At 36.8% G+C, this 24,070-nt stretch overlaps 2 protein-coding genes and 2 long non-coding RNA genes across 5 annotated transcripts in view; 2 read left to right on the top strand and 2 right to left on the bottom strand.

The window, feature by feature from the left end:
- The first annotated feature begins 4,113 nt into the window (after nucleotides 1-4,113).
- LOC137040228 (uncharacterized) lies at nucleotides 4,114-5,445 on the top strand. The gene is made up of 4 exons (XR_010897871.1): nucleotides 4,114-4,293; nucleotides 4,479-4,601; nucleotides 4,748-4,842; nucleotides 5,144-5,445. It is a non-coding gene; the product is annotated as an uncharacterized lncRNA (long non-coding RNA).
- Nucleotides 5,446-6,327: 882 nt separating this feature from the next.
- Nucleotides 6,328-14,606, bottom strand: atp6ap2 (ATPase H+ transporting accessory protein 2). The gene is made up of 9 exons (XM_067415679.1): nucleotides 14,452-14,606; nucleotides 13,623-13,753; nucleotides 13,411-13,539; nucleotides 12,749-12,844; nucleotides 11,168-11,305; nucleotides 10,197-10,250; nucleotides 9,843-9,992; nucleotides 7,429-7,548; nucleotides 6,328-7,039 (listed from the first exon to the last, which is right to left on the bottom strand). The coding sequence occupies exons 1-9, from the start codon at nucleotides 14,501-14,503 to the stop codon at nucleotides 6,845-6,847; spliced, it is 1,065 nt and encodes a 354-aa protein (XP_067271780.1). The 5' UTR covers nucleotides 14,504-14,606; the 3' UTR covers nucleotides 6,328-6,844.
- Nucleotides 14,607-15,520: 914 nt separating this feature from the next.
- Nucleotides 15,521-24,070, bottom strand: part of LOC137040230 (uncharacterized) — a 112,665-nt gene continuing 104,115 nt past the window's right edge. Inside the window, exon 6 of the long non-coding RNA XR_010897873.1 lies at nucleotides 15,521-15,580. This is a non-coding gene — a long non-coding RNA (uncharacterized lncRNA). The remainder of the gene's footprint in view (nucleotides 15,581-24,070) is intronic.
- The window catches only part of bcor (BCL6 corepressor), a 40,730-nt gene continuing 36,886 nt past the window's right edge, over nucleotides 20,227-24,070 (top strand). For both annotated transcript variants that reach the window (XM_067415661.1, XM_067415663.1), the window contains exon 1: nucleotides 20,227-21,239. The gene's annotated coding sequence lies outside the window, so the exon portion shown is untranslated. The remainder of the gene's footprint in view (nucleotides 21,240-24,070) is intronic.

A 24,070-nucleotide genomic window follows, 5' to 3' on the forward strand; every position in this document is an offset into this window, starting at 1 on the left:
ATGATCCAGAAATATATTCTGCTGAATAATTATTAAATATTGTTAGCTTAGTTATTGTTTGTTTTATGTTGACTGATGTTATAGATTGTTTACTTAAACATGAATGTAATGCAAAATTGAATATGCTATGTAAAAAATTATTTTAAAAAAAGTTACCTTGTTGCCTTTATATTTTGAGTTCATTGAAATAAAAAAATTAAGTTTATACAATGAACATTTTTTTGAGATTCGACAACTTTTATTAAAATATTATTAACCGATTTTGTAAGCATATTGGCTATTTGTGTGTGTTTTATTTGTAATGATGCAGTGACACATGCCAAATAGTGCTATTTTCATGATTTCATGATGTGGTTCAGATACAATAATATTTTGAGTTTCTATTTATTAAACAAATTTCCTTCATTGTATCAACTCAAATTTTTAATTTCAATAAACTTAACATTTTCAGGCAACCAGGTTACTTACTTTTTTAAGTTAAACCAACAAAAGAATTTGACAGTGTGCCTATCTTTTCAGATTTTGCTTCTCTTTGTTCGTGCCTTGATAAGTAATTATAAAAAATAAATAAAAATAAAGATTATGTCCAATAAGTGATTTTTGATTATTTTATGAATTCACAATGATAGAAAAATGGCAAAAAGCAAACCCAAAATAATACAAAGCTATCAAAATAGGCTAACTTACACACAAAACATTAAAGGATTGGTTCACCTAAAAAAAGTAATCCTTCAAATACCCACGTGTTACAAACCGTATATATTTCTTCCGTTCAACAACAACACCAACAACAACAAACAGTTGGTGACAAAGAGGCTCAGTCACAACTCATTTTCTCTGCATATGTTTTTCATAACTGAATGGTCAACCTTTGTATTCCACAGAAAAAAGAAATCATGACATAAGCCGAGCGAAATCTAGACTCACGCCTCTACTTCTAATCACTGTCACTTTAATTATTTAAACAGGTTTCTTGACTTAGATATCTTCCATATACTTTTGTATATAATTACAAACAGAACAATGTTTTAATCTCTGCACGCTTTGCCACATCACCGTTGAAGGGGAACGGCGCCATCTACCCGCAGGTATAGGTATCACAGCCTGACGCGCTGAGGGAAATCAACACTCCAAGTGGTCCGGATATTACCAGTAAAAATAGTTTAGAACATACTTGAGTTCATTCTACATAGTATATTATTTTGCTACGAACCGTCTAAACAAGTTTTGATGTGTGTCTGGGATCAAATATAGCCCTATCTGACACGTGACAATAGATAAACCGGTACTTAGGCCTAGGATATAGCCTACATAACCTATTTAAAGTCCCTCAGCTCAGACCATGCATACAGACATACATTTTGGGGTAACCATTTCTCATAGTCACTCAGTAGGTTTTATTAAGTTAGGAGTTATAAATTTTGAAGTGTGATATTTTATAAACCATTCACTTCTGTGATTATACCTCCATGTGCAACGTTGCCGTCAGTGCCCGTTTATTTCATATAGCCTACACTTCTTTATGTACGTATATACAACAATAAATGTAATTTATTTCTTAAAATTTGGTCAAGCTTGATATGGGTTTTTAAAATTTTAGTGTGATAGGATGTTACGTCATGAATCTTAATACGAATCTTCTGATTGGTCATTCTAATGCTCTGGACGGGCTAAACTTGCAAGTTTAGATTTTCAATTTAACCGTTTATAGCTGTTATATATAATGTAATATGTGTCATCTGTACTTTGAGTAATTATTAATAATTCAAATGTATAATTAACAGTTGTATTTAAATAGTTAAAGTCATCATGAGGTCACAGGACACTGGGTGTTCCTCAATTCTCGGCTGTCCTGTCATCAAACGTCGCTGAAGTCCACCTTAATTTGAAGGAAGACCTTCATTCCACGTCCTTCATTCGGCCTGCTTTGAAGGACGGATCAGATGTATCCTTTGCGGCCTTAAATCACCCACAATCCTTTGCATGCATTTTAGTATTTAGTACAGAAGATAACATCTATGCGTTCATATAAAAAACATTGTTTGTCTTCCATTTCATAATAAACTCAGACAAGCACAGTACTGACTTGTTTTCCGTCAATTTATTTTAGAGAAATTACATGCAAAGGATTGTGGGTGATTTAAGGCCACGAATGATGCGTTTTTCAAAACAGGCCAAACTAAGGCTGCCTTCCAAGGACCCTTCAAATTTGGGTTTTCCCCCATTTGATGACGTGGCAGCCGAGATTTGCAGCCTTCACACAGCCTTCTGTTTGAGAAACACCTGATAGGTCACATGAGAATGATAATATAGCGAATATAGTAGATCTGGATTATATTTATAGTCCGACTACATGCACTCATACATAGAACACACTTTTTAGCGCTGGCAATGTAAGCACAATATAAGTACCTACTCAAGAGAGTCTGTGATTTTTTTTTTGATGTGGCACCCGATGACGTGTTTACTAGCGTGAGGGCGGGACAAGCTGTCACTCACACGAAATAGACCAATAGCAACTATCCGATCAATTCCAGATGAACAGTATTAAGTCCCAACCTTTTTTTTCCATCTTAGAAGCCATTTCATTTGGATTTACATAAGGTGAAGAAAAGGCTATTGCAACTTATGTTACAATTGCAACTTTAACTTCCCTCATGGGTTAAAATGACCCCTTTTTGTCCAGAAAGGTTCCATCATTTCATTTTTCATGCAGATTTTTTTTTTTTTAATAATGTTTTATTTTAGTTACCTTTAAATTACTTAAATTAATTTGATCAATAAATAATATAATTTAAGCACATTCCTCACAATCTTTCAACTTAAATTCAAAATAACTCTCCAATACATGCAATAATAGCTCTGATCTGGTCAAAATATCTCACATTGGGTCAGTTTGGGTGTCTCCGCTGGCTTCTTGTAGGAATTCTTTTTATAAAACATGATATTTCATGCTACTAGGTGCCCTTAAAGCTCTATATGGAGCAAATGCGTTCTTCCACTGGGTCCTAAAGTCAATTCCTTTAGTTTATTTTCCTTTAGTTTCAGAATGCATTCAGATACACATGTAGACATTATTAAATCATTTTATAGTAATGTATTTTAGTTTTAATTTTGAGCATTTTAGTTTTTTCTAGGTGTACTAAAGCATTATTTATTACCATTATTTATTATTTATTTGCATTCAATTCATTACTAAGGGGGTCAAATTGACCCGTGAGAGAAGGATTTGTTACTTTTCTCATTACAACCAAATAAACTAAACTCCTCCCATCCAAGTTTGTGTTTATTCATGGTTCAAGTGCTATAAAAGTCCTAAGGAACTTGGATCACTGCAATGAATTTAAAAAAGAAAAGAAAAAAAGTTGAACTTTTTAAGACCCGGGGGAAGGATGAAGTCAACTTAACTCAACGTTTTGAAGTAGACATGTCTAAACCCACACATGCTAGTGTGAAAACAGGTCATCACTGGTGCTGAAAACAGACAAATCACAAGTTTGGCCTTATTTTCTGTTGGAAAAATAAACTTCACAATTAGATTTAGTTTAGGTGATAATATAGCACTTATGAAATGTAAAACTGATTTAAACCTGACACTGATTGGTCTAAACCTGACACTGATTGGTCTAAACGATCTGTACATGAATCTCATGCACTCTGACCTGATCAATATCAGTAAAAAGTCCGGTCAGTGCAAGTTGTGCAACCTCTGCATCCTCTTTTCAAGGGTGTGTGGTGGTTTCCTTTCAGTTTTTTTCCGTATTTGTGCAGTAGCACTTCCGCTCATATTCGTAGTTAAGTAAACCATCTCACAGCATTTGAGCTCAACAACCACAGAATGAGGACGCCGCAGCTTTTACTCTTCTGTAAGTTACTCAATGTCATTTCACTGTGAGCTTCACAAGACTGGACTGTTTTGAAGTTTGAAGGAATTATGTTTTACTGTATGTTTTATCTCCACAGGTCTGCTGGTGTGTGAAACTACAGAGAGTTTAACAGATAGACGAGTGAATTTAGGGCAAAATGTGACTTTAGACTGCCAGATTGGAGTAAAAGACATTTATTGGGTTTTCCAGAAACTGTCAGATTCTCCAGTGCTGATAATGAGAACTTTCTCATCAGGATCTACATCATCTCATGTATATAACGAAAGATTGAAAGACAAATATTCATCACTAACTTTGAGCCGGTTATTTATTAGTAACATAACTATTGATGAATTAGGAATATATTATTGTGCAAAAACAGGCACAGCTCTACAGCTCAGCAATGGCACCAGACTTTACATCACGGGTAAGTGTTTCTAAATCACATTTACAATTGAAATATCAAATGTATGTATAATTCATAACTATAAAACAGCTTCAAAAATAAATTATCTGTTACAATTATATGTGCTTAGATTTAACTCTATCAGCCTTTTTTAATCATATTTGGCATTAAAACACAAAACTGATACAATTTTTCTATTCAAACAGAATCTGCCCAAGATTTCAATCAAACAGAAAACAAAAATCACCCACAAACCCAATGTGAGGAGCATGCCAATCTGATTATTATATCCATCATACTGAATGTGGTGCTGATTATTACAATAACAGGTGAGATTTCTGCACACACAAAAAGTATAAAAACATTTCAATGAAGCCTGCTTGTTTATAGTGTCATTTTAATTAAGTTTAGTATATTCCTTTATTAAGAAATTCTATTAAATTAATAAGTATTATTTTATGATGTATGATTATAGGTCTGTTAATACTCAAATGTATGAAGCCCACAAAAAATCGACAACAGCGTCAGAATGTCGAACCAGAACAGCTCGAGGACTTTAACGCCGCAGAGGTAAGACGTGTAACGTTGCTATGATTCACAATTTTGCCAAATTTTCCAGCTAAAATGTCAAGTTATTCTAGTGTTTCTCTAGTAGCTGAAGATCTTTAGAAACTTGTTCTTTGTCAAATGATGGTGACTCATGCAGTGACTGACAATTTGCACAATATCAATCTTAAGCAACAGTAAAACATGCAGCTAGCTAAAATAACTGTTTAACGAAATCTGTCATATTGTGTTCACATGTGCAGCAATTTTTTTTTAAAATAAAGTTGTTTATAAAGATGCTCATTTTATCTTTATGGTTTTCTAGTATTCTGAAATCGAGTTGCCAACATATTCAAGAGAAGAAAATCCCAAACTGATCAACGGCACTTACATCCTTCTTCAGAAGCCAAAGGCACATCCAGAGTTCAACACATGAACCTGCAAAGCTGTTGAGGTGGTTCGACACCTTTCTGGGCGTTTCCGATTTTTGCAGGATTAACTTTGCATTAAATCATATTATTTACTTATTTATAAAATACATATTTTGTTGGGTGTTGCCACCAAGCAACCATAGACACATTGACAGAAGCGCACGGTAAAAAATGCTACCTTAAATTTGAGTACAATCAACTTTTAAGTCATTTCAGCTTAAAATTCATCAAACCAACTTAAAATGAGTTGAATCATGTATAACTTGTTTATAAAATTTGTATTTTGTAGTATTTTATTGAGTTAAAGCTATGTAAAAAGTGTGTTGTCAAAATTGTTGATTGTATAATTTCTCATTGTTACAGTTTACAATAAAGTTCAATGCATTTACATGAAAAAACAATGAACGATACTTTTATCCTGGCTAATGTAAATACATTTTTAACATTTCAAATGGTATTGACATCAACAATAGTATATTTAAACATTAAATACCACAAACAATATAAAATAACATTAACCCAAATTATTAAGCTCTGTTAAAATTATTGTTTATCGTTAGAAAATAGAAAGTTGTTGTGAGTTTTGAATAAAACCCTGTTGGTTTAAGATGTAGTCGTTCCTACAGTCTGGTCATGCTGGTGTTTAGCTGGTCACCCAACCTGATCAGCTGATAAGTACCCAAACCCCCCAAAAAACCAAAAAACTAGCTCAGAAAACCCCTGAAAAAGCTGGGTAAAAGTGCAAGAAATGAATCATACGTCAAACAAAGTAGAACACAGCAAGAAAAGCACATGCATGTCTAGACTCTGGTGTTTGTGCAACATTGACACAAGGTTTGCCACGTTAATGTCATGTGGGAACATTGGTGCCACTTCCAGTTTTTGTACAAAGAGAACGGAAGCAAAATGTCTCCATGCATTAGTCAAATAGTTAAAAGGTCTGAACTTTAAGATAGTTGCAATGCGATTCTCTTATGTTCCAAAAAACATCGGACTACAAAAAGTGTAAAGTTTCAGTGTTGTACACTTTCTGTTCCATGTCTGTCTCAGTAAAGTGATGCAAGCTTGTAGACTTAAGTGACAGATGGAGTTTTTATTTGAGTTACACTTACATTTGTACATTTTGTTTGATAACACAACATTTCATAGGCATTAACAACATCTATACACAAAAACAGTCATACTTAATATGTATAATTTTCCACTTTATAGTTCTATTCAATGACAAATTAAACAAATGTACATGGGAATGGTGTAATTACACTATATCCAGGATTCAGGAGCACAATCAATGGAACAACAAACAATAAATAGAGTTCAATTTCAATTCTTTACATCCTAACATCAGATTTTCCTCTCCGGTAGATTCACATCATGCAAATCTACCAGACATGACGATTAAGAACCATGACAAGCATTTTATTTCTCTCTATCTATCAACAGGCATCAATAAATAATCTTTATTTGTGTGTTCGATTGTGTCAAAAAGACGAAGCATTTATACAACGAGCAATTGAGTGGTGCACACACACACACACACATTCAAATTCACTTCAATACGCAACACAAAATGGAATGGGATTCGACTGACTTCATCAGTCCATTCGGATCTTCTGATTGGTCATCCTGTAGATGATGCTGTCGTATCCTGGATCCATGTTCCAGAGGTTGTAGGAAATGGCGATGACGGCTAAAGCTAGCACGATCATCAGCCACAGGACGATGTTGAAGATCACGGCGTACTCAAAGTTGTACTTGTAGGCCAGGTTGTAGGGGCTTCCTGGGTTACTCTGAAACGACCACATGCTAGCGTTCAATGCAGGCCCAGCGTTCAAAAGTAGGTCGCGGTGGTTTCTACTGTACCGTAACCGTCTTTTTGTTTTGGAACAAAACAAACAGGTTATGGGTTGAATAAGGTGATGGCCACTAAGCTATAACCAATTGCTACTATTTCTAAAAGGAAAAACCACGCTAGTGCAAACTAACCAACTACTGCTGCCTACGCATTCAACTTTAAATGTCTTACAGCAGTGGTCTTCAATCGATTCTTTCTTCTCGTACCCTGACGAATAAAAATAACGCTGGGAATGTGGACCTGATCCAACATCAGCACATTTATATGTACACTTCATATCATGTTTTCTATGTAGGAAATGCTTGGGTTCATACAGAAACTTACGATCTGCTTTGACTCGAGGATGGAACGTGACTTCCTGGTCAGAGGGGCTTCAAACGTCTTCACAGTCACGACTTCAACAACCGCGTTGTTTCCATAGACGCTGGAGACATCGTCTGCGAACTTCGGACATACACAAACAAACAGTTTAGCACCAAACTACAACAACAAAAAAATATTTATTTATTTAAAAAAAAAACAACAACAACAAAAAAACAATATACCATCTAGTACAAAAAATGTTTTGTAGCTGGAACTCCCACTTTGTATGAAAAGGTAATTTAATAATGAAATTTAATGAATAATAATAAATGAAAAATATGATCTTATGTTCATGACAAGACAAGGATAATTGAGAGCTAATTAAATACTTTATTTGTCATAATAGTGCTTTAATAATTACATCAGGCTCTTAAGCTCTTTTTTGGCTGAAGTTAATTAAAACATTTTTATTTAACAATTGAAATAAAATCAAAGGGAAAAAAACTACACTCAAAAAAATGACTTGTTGAATTTACTTAAAGCAGCATCAAGTGGTTGCACACAAATATATTGAGCAATTTTATACAAATAACAATTTAGTAACAAAAGAAATTCAAGTAAAGCTGACACAATTTCTTTAAGTAAATACACACCATTTGAATTAGCCAGTGGCAACGGTGTTACATAATGTTTATATGTGCAGTTTCCTTAATAATGTTGAATGCTTCATTTATTACGTTTATTATGTAAGGTGGACATTTATCAACTTTTAAATAACAGCAAGCATATTTTTACAATTTTATAAAATGCAAAAATAACTCATTGGACAAACTAAAATTTAATTGAGAGCAGGAATTCCATCCAATGAATGTGTGTAAGTGCCCACAGCCTACACACAGGCACTACTCTTCTGCATAACGGGAACCGCAAAATGACAGAAACTCCTCAATGTGCAACAGAACTGAAAATTAAACACTAACGTATTTCCCTTTACTGAAAAACACATAAAATAACACTTTTATCCCCAAATTTACTCTCCTAACGCAGTCCCTTGCAAAGCATGCTGGGAACTACAGATCCACTGCCCAGTTAGTTATGTCAGCACAAATATTTAATGTAGTTTTAACACAAATAAATTAAGTAAACTTCAGTTTTAAATATATTAGTTTGATTTAACACAATTAAATTAAGTTGTGTCCAAATTAGACATGTTTAAGTAAAGTAAACAATTGAAATGTGTCATATCTATGAAGGGCCTGAATCATTTTTTTTGAGTGTATATTTCAAATAATGAAAAGCAAGCACATACATACATGCATACACACACACACACACACACACACACACACACACACACACACACACAGAGATCCCACGTGATTACATGTGTCCCCCTAATATTTTCCCCCCTGATGCACGATTGGATTGGGGTCTGGGGAATTTGAAGGCCAAGTCAACATCTCAAACTCGTTGTTCTGCTCCTCAAACCATTCCTGAACCATTTTTGCTTTGTGGCAGGGCACATTATTCTGTTGAAAGAGACCACAGCCACCAGGGAATACCGTTTCCATGCAAGGGTCTACATGGTCTATGTACGATGCTTAGGCAGGTGGTACGTGTCAAAGTAACATGGATAGCAGGACATCCATGCGGATGTTCCCAAGGTTTCCCAGCAGAACATTGCCCAAAGCATCACACTGCCTCTGCCGGCTTGCCTTCTTCCAATAGTGCATCCTGGTGCCATGTGTTCCACAGGCTCCCTGATTGGTCTGCGGCTATGCAACAAACTGATGCACTGTGTATTCTGACACCTTTCTATTAGAACCAGTATTAACTTATTGAGCAATTTGAGCTACAGTAGCTCGTCTGTTTGATCGGACCACACAGGCCAGCCGTCGCAGACCGTGAACAACCCACAAGAGCTGCAGTTTTGGAGATGCTCTGCAGCAGTCGTCTAGCCATCACAATTTGGCCCTGGTCAAACTCACTCATTGCCCATTTTTCCTGCTTATAACACATCAACTTTGAGGACAAAATGTTCACTTTCTGCCTAATATATCCCACCCACTATAGCTATATCTATTTTTTTTGGAAATATTTTTGTTGAATCATCTGGGAAGTGTTACTTTAGCATCATTAAAACATTTGATAAACATCTTAAAAACAGCTAATTAATACTGAATACAAATTATACTATACCCAAAATGCCCCTTTTTGACTGCCCATGTCTTGAGAAAAAAATCAAAAGACAGTGGCAGTGGAAAAAAAGGTGTTGAGATGCGTTTTTTTTTAAACGTTAAACTTCTTTTAACTTGAGTGCTGTTTTAAGAACACCATAAGATGCGAGACGCAAGTCCAACATCTAGCGTGCTTATATAGAAAAGCAGAGGAAAAGTGAAATGGAGAACCTAAGATGACAGACACATGCTCATTACCTTCTGCAGAGCTAACGTCAGGATCCTGGTAGCGTCCATGAACTGAGGGGAGTCCGTGCCATAGCGGCGGGCGATCTCCTCCAATCCCGCCAGCTCTAGGGAGTACAGGTCAGGAGCCGGGTCTTTAGCCAGATGCTTGTGTTTCTGCAGCTGTAGCAAACAGACACTTCAATAACACAGAATCAATAAAGTTGCTGAAGAAACTGGCTACATGAGACAAAGAAGCTGATTCAAAGATGACTAGATAACCAAAACAACAAATATTTTAACTAAGAAACAAAACTGACTCCATAAACTCTTGCACAGCTGTTTTATATGGGACAAAGTGTTATGAAGTGTATCAGAGAAACTGACCAGAGTTGAGATGTCATATAGCACCTGAACCTCAGACAGGAACAGAAGATCAGCCTGAAAGACACACAACAGGTATATTTAGACCAACGTCTACTTTGGGGTGGGAAAAAAACACAACGTGTATCTACTGATGTTTCGATATGCAACAACTACTTTCACATGTTAATATTTTCAGCCAGGTAGAAGCCACTTCCTACTATTGCTGAAAAACTACTTCAGTAACTGTTACAGTCCATGCCTGCATAAAATGTGCATATACTGTATATAATAATAAATAAATAAACATAAATGTTACATTTTATACACACACACACACACACACACACACACACACACACACACACACACACACACAGTGGGGCAAAAGAGTATTTTGAGTCAGCCACCAGTTTTGTGCAAGTTCTCCTACTTAAAAAGATGAGAGAGGCCTGTAATTTTCATCAGGTACATTTCAACTATGAGAGACAGAATAAGATTACAATTACTGTGCACTGTAAAAAATGAGCGAGGTATACAAGTGCGAGATCACTTCTGGCGTTTTGGTAAACTATGCCAGATCGTGTAGAGCCCTCACACTCATGAAGTGATGTCTTTACACTAGATCGTGTAACATTGATCTTCCTTTCTGGGCTTTTGGGTATGGTGTTATATTTGTGGTAAAAAAAAAAATAGAAATACTGTTTGGTTTATCGCACAAACCGATCGTTTCGTGTCTTAAGACATCAATGTGTCGTCTGTTGTAAAAAATCTCCATTTGTGCTCTACTGAATAAACAAAAGACTCCTACACTTGGGATGGCCTGGAGTAAGCAGATACCTTTCGAATTTTCATTTTTGGGTGAACTATCCCTTTAAGCGGAAGAACTTGCACAATTGGTGGCTGACTAAATACTTTTTTCCTGTGTGTGTGTGTGTGTGTACGTTAGTAATTTACAATAAAACGTTGTGTTTTTTGTGTATATACAAATTCACCTCGTTGTTACGGCTGAGAGAGCTGAGAGGAAGGGAAGTGAGGACAGATCCATCCTGGGACAGACGTCCACGGATCTGTTGCAGGGTCACGGGCAGATCCTCAAAAACAGTGTTGGCCATTCCCATCATATACAGCCTCTAAAACACACAATATCAATACATATATTGATATTAGACACTTAATAAATGAATAATCTGGGTTCAATACATGATCTATTGATTACATCTGTGACATTCTGACGATTACCACAAACAATTATTTTAACTCGCTCTCAGTTTAAAAGGTAATTTAATTTGTTTTAATAATTATAAGCAATATAAAATAATCATAATTATAATATAGATTGTTTTTAATATAATTAATAAACAATCACCTTATATGAGGTGATAGTAGGTCATTTTATTTTTTACATTTATTTTTATTGCCATTTCAGCAAATAAGACAATTAAAACGGAGACAAAATACTAATAAGTTTAATTAAACAATTAGACATGTTTCTTACAATAAATATTAATAAAAATTATTATCTTAAAATAGAAAAGATATAATCTAACAATTTAACATTTGATAATTGTACTATTTTTAATCTATTAAACTACTTTTCTTAAATAAATAACAATGTTGGATTTTAGTATTAAAAGTAGGGCAGTCTAATAAAATATTCTTTATAGTAGATCTCACTTCAGCTTTACATTTGATTACATCACAGGGATCACAAAATAGCTAGCCAGACGTCCCAGGGCTATTGTATCTTACAGTCGGCTACCAAAATCTATGACCATCCTGCCCAACGAGCTATGTAAAGTCTGTCTTTAGGCTATTAAGGAAATGCAATTTTAAATAAATGTTCCTTTAAAAGCAGCCTAGTTCATTGTTACCATATCATCATGCTTAACATTGAGAATCAGAATAATTTGAATGTGACGATCGGGTGCACGGTGGAGAAAACTCTCAATGTGCTCTTTTCCTCCCTAGGCAGGTATTTTTTTTAGGTTTATTCTTCGAAATGTTCTTTTATATATTTGTGTGATGTTCTGTATTTCGATTGCAGTTTTAAAATGTTATGAGAAAACGTTTTACGAATGTTTATCCACCACATTACCTTTTATTTAAACCTAAATTAGAAAGCCACTGTCAGTTCGTCTCAGTTGGCAGGCAGTTTGGGTCGCTTTATTAAGAGTTGTTGCTGTGTGCAGTGTGTAAAGGAAAATAAAAATAGTTTTACCCTCCTGCTGACTAGTGTCGTGCCCCTCACAACCCATTCACACACACACATAGATGATTCGACTATCAGTCGACTATAGAAAGATTTGACAATTCTGATTCGAATGTGTAAATCCTTAGGGGGACACCCCTAGATGATTGTAATTTGTTTATTTGATATACTTTTTTGATATTTGTGATTTTGAAAATGGTTTTAATTGATGTTTCGACTGGGCTACCGAAATCTGAAGAGTGCCTGCGAGCCGTGCATTAGAAGGGTTAAGCATTTCTCATGTGCAAACGGTATGTTTGCAAGCACCACATATGTGTGGTTAGTGTTTGAGTCATAATGAACCAGAGATTCAGCGTGGTTATACCTCCTCACTAGGGGCGAGCTGCAGGACCACAGGGGTGCTGTCAGCAAACAAAGTGTGCACGGTGTTCGCCACACTGTCCAGAGTGAAAGGAACCGGCTGGAACGAGATAGACAAACATTTAGGTAAATGGATGGAGGGACAGATAATAATTCATAATTTGTTACATTTATATGATATAGATATATACATATATATGAGACATGGATAGCCAGACAGACAGATGGATGGATGGATGGATGGATAGACAGAAGAATAGACGAATGGATGGATAGATGGATAGAAAGACCAATAGATAGATAGATAGATAGATAGATAGATAGATAGATAGATAGATAGATAGATAGATAGATAGATAGATAGGTAGATAGGTAGATAGATAGATAGGATAGATTAGTGTCACTAGTCTCATGATACAAATAAGGGAAGTCTTGTGGGGAAATTACGCTGCTACTTAATCCTGAAACATCCTGATTTTCAGAAACTTAAAAATTTAGCTGTTCTAATGTTTTTTTTTTCTTCTGGTTTCTGGGTCTAAAGGAAGTTTTTATTCAATTAGGGATGAACTGACATGTGAGTCAAAGACACAAGCAAGAAAAGAGCTAGAGAAAAACATACACCACAGAGACTAAAATAACCTAAGCGCATGAGAATGCATCACTCACATTTTCGAGAGGGTAAGAGGAAATGTTTTTCGGAAAGTCGAGGCTGTCCATGCCGCGCACGACGATCAGAGCGTTTGCACGCGGGCGTTGGAACAGCGAGCCGGCGGCCAGACCCGGCCAATCAAGATCCTGCAGACAAAAACCACAAGTTCACCACAGTATTTACATGAAGACATCACACGTGCCATTTCACAATTAAACAGACATGATACCTCGCGAACGGAGAAGCCCATGGTAAGGGCGACTAAATCAGGGATTTTTTCCCCTGATATGGGCCACTGTCCATCCCGGAAGGCCACGTACTGTGGGCTACGCAGGACGGTCAAACTGTCACCCAAAACACCTGATGGAAGATAATACAGAAAGCAATGTTGATATATTCTCAGTCACATACTTTCTTTGCAAAAAATGACACTTGCTTCAACAATTAAATTAATTTAAATAAATGAATAAATAAAATTGGACATAAATAAATACATATAGAGAATTACAGTAAGTATGAAAAAATTTAATATCATAACAGACGCTAAATATTTCCCAAATTATACTATTAACATATTTATTTATAACATTAATGTTTCTACAGTATAAATAGGGTTTTACACATACAAATATCTAGCTGCCTTTTCGATTTTAGAAGGCCCGGGCACAGTCCATAGCATTTAAACGTCTGAATAATCAGTATAATTAACATCATAACCATAGTATTTGCCAGCAATGAGTAGAATTTGTTAAATGAACCATGACTGTCACATGACCTGCTAGGGCTTCCTCATTCACTATCAACATTTACCACTGAAACCCTTTTTATTTAACAGTTTAAGGGATTAATATACACAACAACGTACATAATTCGAATAAACAATTTAAGTTCAACGAATTCAACTGTATAAACGAGAGATATTCGATCCATTTATATGACTGCGGATTATGGCATCTCACTGGAGCCGCCATTATTTCATTAAACAACCGTTAAAAACACACAGACCTTGCAAGATACAAACACGTACACGTCAAAGATGAAGTATAACACGGATTTACCTGATAAAAGTCCTAACAGGGCAAATACTGCGTTCATAATTGTTCGATTCATCTCGGGAGGATTTTCTGATGGACTGCGCTTCCTCGCAACACCGGTCACATGACCCAGACCTGCCGTGTCGCGTGACGTCGTGCGTCATGACGTCACGGTGAGTTCTTCAAAGCTTCGGCTTTCAATGTGTGACTCTTAAAACTTTAATCTATCTATCTATCTATCTATCTATCTATCTATCTATCTATCTATCTATCTATCTATCTATCTATCTATCTATCTATCTATCTATCTATCTATCTACTGTAATTTAGGCTTTACTTTTTAAAATTACTTTTTTCCATGAAAAGTGATGTAAGGGATTACTCTTATTTTTTATGCAATTGAATTTCAGTTTCTTCTGATGTAGTTGAACAAAAGTAGGCTATAGACTGTATTAGGCTATATATAGCCTAATACAATAGTGAAATTAACATTGACATTTTGTCTAACTTTAACATGCATGTTTTTATGTATCCTTCTCACATTAATACTTTGCTCAGTTATTAGGCTAATAATAATTTATGTAGTTTTATAGTATTTATTTGAATGATCTATCTATCGGTCAGTCAGTCAGTCAGTCTGTCTGTCTGTCTGTCTGTCTGTCTTTCTGTCTGTCTGTCTGTCTGTCTGTCTATCTATCTATCTGTATGCCTATGTCAGCTTACACAGCATAATTAAAACATTATTTGCAGTCATTTTCTGATTATTTAAATAATAGCCTAGAAATCTGTATAATAAGAGCAATTATTGATAAACGTTTTAATGGAATCTTTTCTACAATTCAGCGGGCTTTTTAATAATCTGCACAGAATAAAAACACTACTGACGTTAAACTGTCATTATATAATTTAATATGTAGGCTATATAAAATACAAGCGAACAATAAACGGTCTTGCGGTTCCAAGCCCCCTCCCGTCGACCGTCTTGCTCGTCTTGTGAGATCATCGCTGTCCACTTGGAGGAGCTCTTGCTCCGTCACTCACCGCTCGTCTCGCCCGCGTCGATCTCCGCGCAGCAGCGATCATTTCCCCGCCAGAGCCCGTAAGATTACTTACACGTGCATTCAGACCGTCTCCATATGTTCGGCCGAGGAGCCTAAAACGAGTCATGATTCTTCAAAACACATTCATACCTCAAAGGGGATTTAAATAATTATTTAATACATTGAAAATAAAGTCTGGGTAGAAATGGGTAGCCTACATGATAATATATATATATATATATATATATATATATATATATATATATATATATATATATATATATATGGGGGCCTAGGCTATTTGTTAGTGATTCTGCTAATAATGAATAATAATAATAATAATGTGTTTAGTAATGAAATTAAAAGTAAAAACTGCGAGGACTCAATAAGGTAGTCTAGCCTACTGATGTGGTAAACCCACTTTAAAATATATGGCGAGTTGATGCACAACTTTTTTTAATAACTTCTAAAATGCCAATGACAAAGTGTAGGATATATTTGAGGTGTTCTTATAGCCTAACATTTTAAACAAAACCACAAAAAAAAAACATGTTTGTTTTTTGCATATTATTTAGGCTATGCATTTTTTAATGTATAGATCAAAAGCTGAATGCATAGGCTACATATAAACATGTAGGCTAAAGAACTAGCAAACTTCTGAGAGTTTGAGTTACTGACATGTCAATTAACCTGATCGATATCAAACATCAAAAGCACAATCTCTTTAACATGGCCGTTTCAAAAGCAAACTGTTTCCCCTCTCCTTGCCGGCGGAGGGTTTAATGTATTCCGTCCCGCACAGAGTGTCGTTTGTGGTCCGTTCTCTCAATGACAGCGGGACTGGAGCGCGCCGCCGCCCTGACTGCTGAGCGCGACCCCGTGACACGCCTCCTCTGATTTTCACATTCCATTAGGTAATTCAATAGCAGACAATTAGAGTGACCCAGCCACTGGCCCACCCAACGGGACACTGACGACACAATGACCCTGATAGGGCAACGGTGCAGAAGTCTGGAGTTCTGTGTCAACCATCTGAGCCAGTAAATTATTCATTATTGTCATAGAGAAGCAAATTATTATTATATAGCCTAAATTATTATTTTAAAAAAGGAGGGGGGGGGGGGGGTTGTCAACTGTAGAACAATGTGACCTAAACAAAATGTACCTTTTTGTAATTATGTGATAAAAAATAAAATAAAAATTATTAGTAGTATGCCTTTTTCTAGGCTATTATTTGTTTATTTATTTATTTGTAAGCTTATAACAATAAAGCACTGTACCAAGCTAAGTATGCACACACAAAAATCTATTTACATTTTCTATTATATTTTCAATTTATTTTAATAATTATTCTTATTATTACCACCATTATTGCTATTGCCACTATTATCAGCAGAATTTTCTTTATTTTTAATAAAACAATTTACCAAGCTAAGTATGCCAAAACTTCTTTTTTAAAACGTTTAAGTGCATTTTTTAAAGTAAGTTTAGTCGATTTAATTGTTATTTTAAGTGTTATTACTATTATTAGTAAAGTTGTAGTTTTATTATGATTAGCAGACATTTATTTTTATTTTTTAGGCTATTTAATAAAACATTTGACCAAGCTAAGTATACCATGACACACTTTAAAAGTTAAATGTTTTAGTAAATGTAGCCTAATTGTTGTTTTAAGTGTTATTTATTTATTTGCTTTCTTGGTATTAATGAACAAGACTAGGCCTATGTATGCCAAAACTTGAGAAGTCTGTTTTCTTGTCTATTTTTGTATCATTATTTTATGTTTTAGGATGTGCCACGTCAGTAGGCCTAAAGCTAAACGAATGAGGACAGATTTTCATAAGTGATCATGAGTGCAGACGCTGACTCGGCCCGTTCTCTGCTGTTCTGATGGGCTTGAATGACAGATCACGCCTGCAAGTGACAATCTCTCGATGAGCGGACATTAACACCGGCGCTGATGGCCACACTCACTCACTCACTCGTCTCTTCCCCTTCCTCTGTCTCTTTATTCTGCGAGAAAACGCGAAGCACAGCGCCTCGGGCATTGAACACAATGGAGAGCTGAAGAGGGTGGGACGGGGGGGGGAGAGAGAGAGAGAGAGAGAGAGAGAGAGAGAGAGAGAGAGAGAGAGAGAGAGAGAGAGAGAGAGAGAGAGAGAGAGAGAGAGAGAGAGAGAGAGAGAGAGAGAGAGAGAGAGAGAGAGAGAGAGAGAGAGAGAGAGAGAGAGAGACCCTACCCTATGCATGTATAAATGAAGGCTGCATGGGGGAAGGTAGGGGCGGCCTTGACGAGATCAGATTAAACAACAATACAAAAGCCCACCGCACTCGCCTCTTATTTATTTAGATTCTAATGAATGGGGAGCGTTTGTGTCAGATGAAGAATTCTAATATCCTATAAGGCCTTCGCCGTGTTAAATTGGAGCTAATGGCCTGTTTATTTCGGGATTTATTTTCGGAGATTCAGCTTGGGATAATGCGCGCGTTGTTCAAACATGTATGTCATTTATTAACATTCATTCAAACTCTCGAGAATCTGAGCTTTGCTCTCAAAGATGCAATGTCTCGTTCTTATCAGTAGTTAACGGTATCATTTTCTTTTACTATCTCTTCAAAATTGTACATTTTATAGTCTTCAGATAGGCTAGTGTATGTTTTGATTGAATTTGGGCCTCATTGCTACCGGTTAACACGGCAGGATTTCTTCATCAAAGCAATATCTCAGACAACTTGCTTGAGAGTTCCAGATTTTATTTAGCAGGTTTTCTTAAGTAATAACTCAAAAACAAACCAGAGTGTTATTAATGTTATTTGACAAATATACCAAAATACATATGACCAAAGCAGCCAGAACTTTTTTAATTTACTCCAACAGTGATTCTAACTAACACTTTTTTAGTTAACTCAATGTTTTAAGTAATCTGAACTATTCACATACTTTTCTTTGTTTACTCACAAAACCCTATGAAGATTAAAATACATTTGTTTGAGTGCCATTTTGACAAGCAAAAAAGAAAAAGAAAACTCACCATTATGGTGATCAGTATTTACTTTGGTTGTCCACTTCATATTATTATGAACGTTCATATTATAATCTTCCTATTGTTGTAGTGATGCAACAAGAAATCAGTTATTTGGTTTCAAAGGAAGAGAAGTAATAAGGTAAAAAGTCAGCTTCCTAATTAACTAGTTACTGACTTAGTCAGAAATGAAGGTCACCTTTTAAAAGGAACCTTACCTTTGTGTAATGATCGTTTAAAATGTTACACTTATGTCAAAAACACCTGTGGAACTTTTATTTGTGCTGATATAATCCCTTTGTATTTTTATCATTTTCTTGCAGTTGACTATTGAGTCACACACAGACTTCAACATTCAGCATGCAAAACACAACAATGGTAACAACAATGGTAAGTCTAAGAGTAAATCTAAAGTAAATTATCAAGTACTCTTAGAAGAATTCTTGTGTAAGTGAACTGCATTTTGTAAGCATGACATCCTATTCCTATCTTTCCCTTAACTTGTTTTTTTAAAGGAAATTGGTTTGCATTTTTTTTCAAGTAAGTCTAATTCGATTTTACAGTGTATATATGATATTGCATAAGACTGTCATTTTTTAGCATATTGTATCATCTGATCTCTCAATACAGAATTGAAAATATCTGATAGATAAAACATAAATAAATGTAAAGTCTCAGAGGGGCTGTTTTGGGACCCTTTCAACCCTCATACTGGACATCTACATTACACTAACTGCATTCACGGATCGTTCGCCTGTGAATATAGGACTCTGAGCACGTTCCCGAGCTCTTTAAGCGCGTTCCCCAGCGCAGTGACCTCCAGGTCGCCTCCCCCGGGGATGATGCTTGCGCGTGGGGGAAGGGTTTGCCCGTCAGGCTGTGGCCAATACATCCTCCGTAAAAGCCCCGAGCAATCCTGTTACACACGCAGCTCGCGCGATTATCCTGCTCCTCTTCTCGGCGCGACAAAAACAGCCTCTCGCGCAGAGCCGCCACATCACTCATCACGTCGCTCAATTACCATTACCAATATTCAACATTAACTAATTCTTATTTGCACTATACTTCATCCTAACAAATGAATGTTCTAAATATGTTCTAAAATTTAAAAAAATATATCCAAACATTCAGGTTTAGTTGTGGGAACTCGCTAAGAATTATAAATATCTAATAATATCAGTAGGCTAAGTTGTTCAATATATAGGCTACTGCTGTAAGATGAATAGTTGTAGAGCAATTAGGCCTATTTTGTTCCCAAGTTTACAAAAACGCCTTCAGCCCTAAAAAATCTTGAGATTTTCTTAATCTTAAGAAAAACAATATTTTTGAAGGACATTTAAACGATGTTGAACGCTGTCTTCTGAGAAATTGTATCAAACATATTTTAAGAAAGTTTGTCCATGACCCATTTATTTTTCATATAGCCTATAGGCCCTATATCACTTGACATGAACTTTGGCTTAAGATTTAGATCAGTGGACAACAAAAGTTATTAAAAAAAGTGCAACCAAGACTGATAAATGCTGAAGGGGGTCAAGAAGGGTTCAATGGTAAGTTTTTTAAAACGTTATTGGGTGGGATTTTAATGCTTAAATTTGATTCATATATTTAATTGAAAATACAAATGCAAATGTATTCTGCTTAAAAAAGTTACATTAATGTCTATTTATATCTATAAGGTTTAAAACGCCCCATAAATCATCCTACCACCTCCTTCTCTCTTTATGATATAAGCCAAAAATACAGTTTTGTGGTTTTCCAGAAGCCTCTCAGCGGTGCTGCCGATTAATTTTGTTTACGGAGCCCGTGTGCTGTGCGAAACACCCCCTCTCGCTGTATTCTACACGGGCGCATCGAGTCGTACAGAGGGAGCGCAGCCTACTGGGTTTATGGTAATTGCGGTTGTTCCCCCGACTGGCCTTCTGGGTAAGAGAGAGAGAGAGCGCGCGCGAGAGAAAGAGAGAGCGAGAGAGAGAGAGAGACAGGCGTCTTGCGCTCAGCTTTCATTCCCCGCTGCACACGCTTACGAAAAGACACGCACACACAAGCAGCAGTTGCGCGAGCGTTCATCGCGCCAGGGATATCGCGTATCGGAACCGGGACAAAGAGACGGGACATTTTCCGCGGTCGGTCCGTTAGATTTAAGAGCGAGGGGAATTCGTGCGGCAGTTTTGTTGGCCAATGGTCCGTACATTTGCGCGTGAGGACCGGTCCGTGCACACGCGAGCAAACACACTACTGCCGTTCTCGCGGCGTGGCTCTCGATCGCTCGTTGTCTAGCCCGAGCCCAACATGGCGCTGCGAGGCGTCATATAGCAGACTGAGTTCAGTTCAGCCAGAGCCCCGGGGATTTTTCGCCACCTGTGCATTCACGCGATTCCTGTCGAAGCGATCCTCTTCTGAATCAAAGGAATTACGTTCGACTGCTTCTGCATGGATGTATATGGATCCCCTATACGTGTTAACAGTTTTTCCAGGAGTGGATATTCATATTCGGCAAGTCCGGAGATACTTTGAACTTCTGAAGGACTTCCTTTGAAAACAAAGAGAAAACTAGTGTTGCTAGATTGACCTAAGTTATATATAGGCTACAGAGTAATGCAGCTTTCAGTAGGAGCATCTGATCCTCTTTGTTTTAACGGGAATCTTTGCATATCTTCAAAAACTAAAATAGTGAAAACTTTCATTTAAAGAGGAAACCCCATACGTTCCGTCTGACTCAATGAACAACAGGCATCACTACATTCAGGTAAGAACATTTGAAGCTTTATGTTTTCCATGCCTTATCTGCTTATGTTTGTTCCGTTACATCTGCGTACGATCAGTTTCGTGCGGACCTTTGGGAAGGCTAAAGCGGGTTCGTTCTTGATACCTAGAACTATTTTCAACCACGAATCCCCGTATTTCCCTCTGTTTTGACACATTTGACATTTCTGCTTGAAACCTGTGTTTGTTGACAAGTTTTCAACACATTGTCCACGGGCTGACTGGTGCCGCGATCGTGACGATGTTGTTGACATTTCTCGTTGGTGTTGGTGTTTGTGTAGCGATTGCTCTATTTTCCAAATCTAAATAATTTGATGTACTGTCAGCGTCTCTTGACTAGCTAACAAACCATTTCCCACGTTGCGGGACTTTCCTTTAGTTGCTGACCTTTTTTCACAGTGCATCACAGTCTATTCAAAGCGAAAACAAATCGAAGATTTGTGAAACTGTTGGTTTCTGTGAAATTCACGTGTGATAATTTTCTCGTATTGAGTAATGAGACGCTAGGAATCAAGCTGGTGCGCGCTCGCGATGGCGCGTGGACAGTCTTTTTCCGATCGGGATACACCGCGAGCGCTATTGATTTCGCGAGCCTCGCCCTTTTATGACGGTTACCAGCTTTATGAAAATTAAGATATTTTTTTTCCAAAACTGTGGAAAACGAGAAGTTGATTATGATATACGTTTGGAAGTCACCTCAATTTCCCTTTCCCCACATTAAGCTTTGTGAGGGGACCGAAATGAAACATTATGGACAGAAGAAGCCAATTAATAAATATAATGAATGAAGGGTTTCATAGTCTTGTGGCTTGACACTGAAGGGAAAAGTTCTTCAGTAAAAGCGCTTTGTGGAGACACTAAGCCCGTCTTTTGTCAATAGAAACGAATGTTGAGGAGACACTTCGCGACCTTCTTGCGCTCAAAGTTATTCGCTGTGTGGTTGTGTCCGGGACGGGTCAGTCATGGAGGTTTAAGCTTTATCTCTTTGTCCTCGACAGGCGCGGCCGTTTGAACGTTTTAAGATCCATATTCTTCACATTATTTGTCTTGACTTCGAATATTTCATCAACTGTGTCATGCAAACTGGCAGTGCTATATTCTCGCGCCCTGAGGCTTTCTTTGCAGGAAAACCCTAGGTCTGTATCCAAGTTGTTAAATAGACGTGATGGTATCCGAAAGTTTGTAGGTTTAAATCCCAGAAGGGCTGATCAATGAACCATTATCACTGTGCAATGAATAAGACACCTAACACCATCCAGGTTGACTTAATGAGAGCAGTTTAAGTCACTCTTAAAAGCTCAATTACTAATTAGTAGCCTTCTATTTGTGAGGAGTTAACACAAAATAGACAAAAATGGTTTTGCTAATGCGAGGAATGCTGTACATTGCTGGCTTTTGCCGTTTCCTTTGCTGAGGCAAACTTGGGCCTATATGGAGGCCTAGTTACTGGCCTGTTATTTTCTTAGTCAAGCCCGTGGGTTAATTTTTCACAGAAGTCTAGTTTCTAAATGGTTGCCACGTGCTATTCTGCATAATTAAAGCGCAGTGGACGCTATAAATCAAACATGTCAGAGCATAGTCGTATGAATCCTAGAGGAAAGAGCCCTGGATCCATCCATATTTTCGTATAGGCTTGCCTAAGCGGCTACCACAGATTTTTTGGCATCCAGTGTTCTAGCGTGACTCAAGAACATTTCAAGAGTTAGACTTAAAATTGTCAGTAGAGTTTCTCAACATCTCTTGTTACGGATTTGGCTGTATATATATATATATATATATATATATATATATATATATATATATATATATATATATATATATATATATATATATATATATATATATATATATATATATATGCGCTATATCTTTTGTTGAGTCGTCCCGTTGCTTTTTTAGAGATTAAAAGAGTGCTTGATGGTCTTCAAATAAACGACTTACTTTTTGAGTTCTGGATATTTTTTCTAAAGAACTATATGCTTGCTTTTAAATCCTCAAATGGAATCATCAAATCATTTTATTTCTAATTGGAACCTTTATTCGTGTATTGACACGGTCAATTGAATAAGACTTTTTACTTTGTCCCAAATCACACATTGCGAACTTTATAGAGTGGAACTGATGACATTAAATGTGATATAAAACCCAACAATCTGCTCATTATTTGTCCTAATCTGTTCAATAGAACCTTATCGAAACTTAATGCTTCTTTTTTGTGTGTGTCTCAAACGACCCCCACTTTAAGGCACCATTTCATCCGCATTCGCATTTATAATTTTTTTTGTAAATGACATTAAATAATATATACAGCGTTTGTATACGAACTAGCACTTCTATTGGTTGTTTTCCACCGTTTATTTGGTCCTGTCCCCCGGCTCGCCCTGCCGAGACCCCCAGCTCTCCGGGTTTGTTTATTTATAGCCCGTCAGCTCAGTGTGAGCTCACGCCTGCATGCTCTCCTCACCCACGGAGCCTGTCTGCTGGAGACAGACCAGCCTATATTCCGATGTCAGCGTCAGATTTGCAAGAGAGAAAGTGTGACATGTCTGCCCCGTATTGTAATGCTCTATCTATACATACCCGCGGGTGGAATTTAGCCCGACAAGTCATGGCCTGAGTTAAACCGGTGCCACGGTTCGCAGAATATTTTAAGTGATTGATGTTGGCCATGAATCTGGCAGAAATCAGACCATCAAAATGATCCACATGACAGAGTTTGGCAGCATTAGAGGTCACAGAGATATCGAATGATCGGTAGGCCCATGAGGCCAGCCCAACGCGGTTAACATTATACTTTTTGTATATATTTAACAA

The sequence above is a fragment of the Pseudorasbora parva genome, chromosome 14 (genome assembly GCF_024679245.1).
Source record: "Pseudorasbora parva isolate DD20220531a chromosome 14, ASM2467924v1, whole genome shotgun sequence".
NCBI lineage: Eukaryota > Metazoa > Chordata > Actinopteri > Cypriniformes > Gobionidae > Pseudorasbora > Pseudorasbora parva.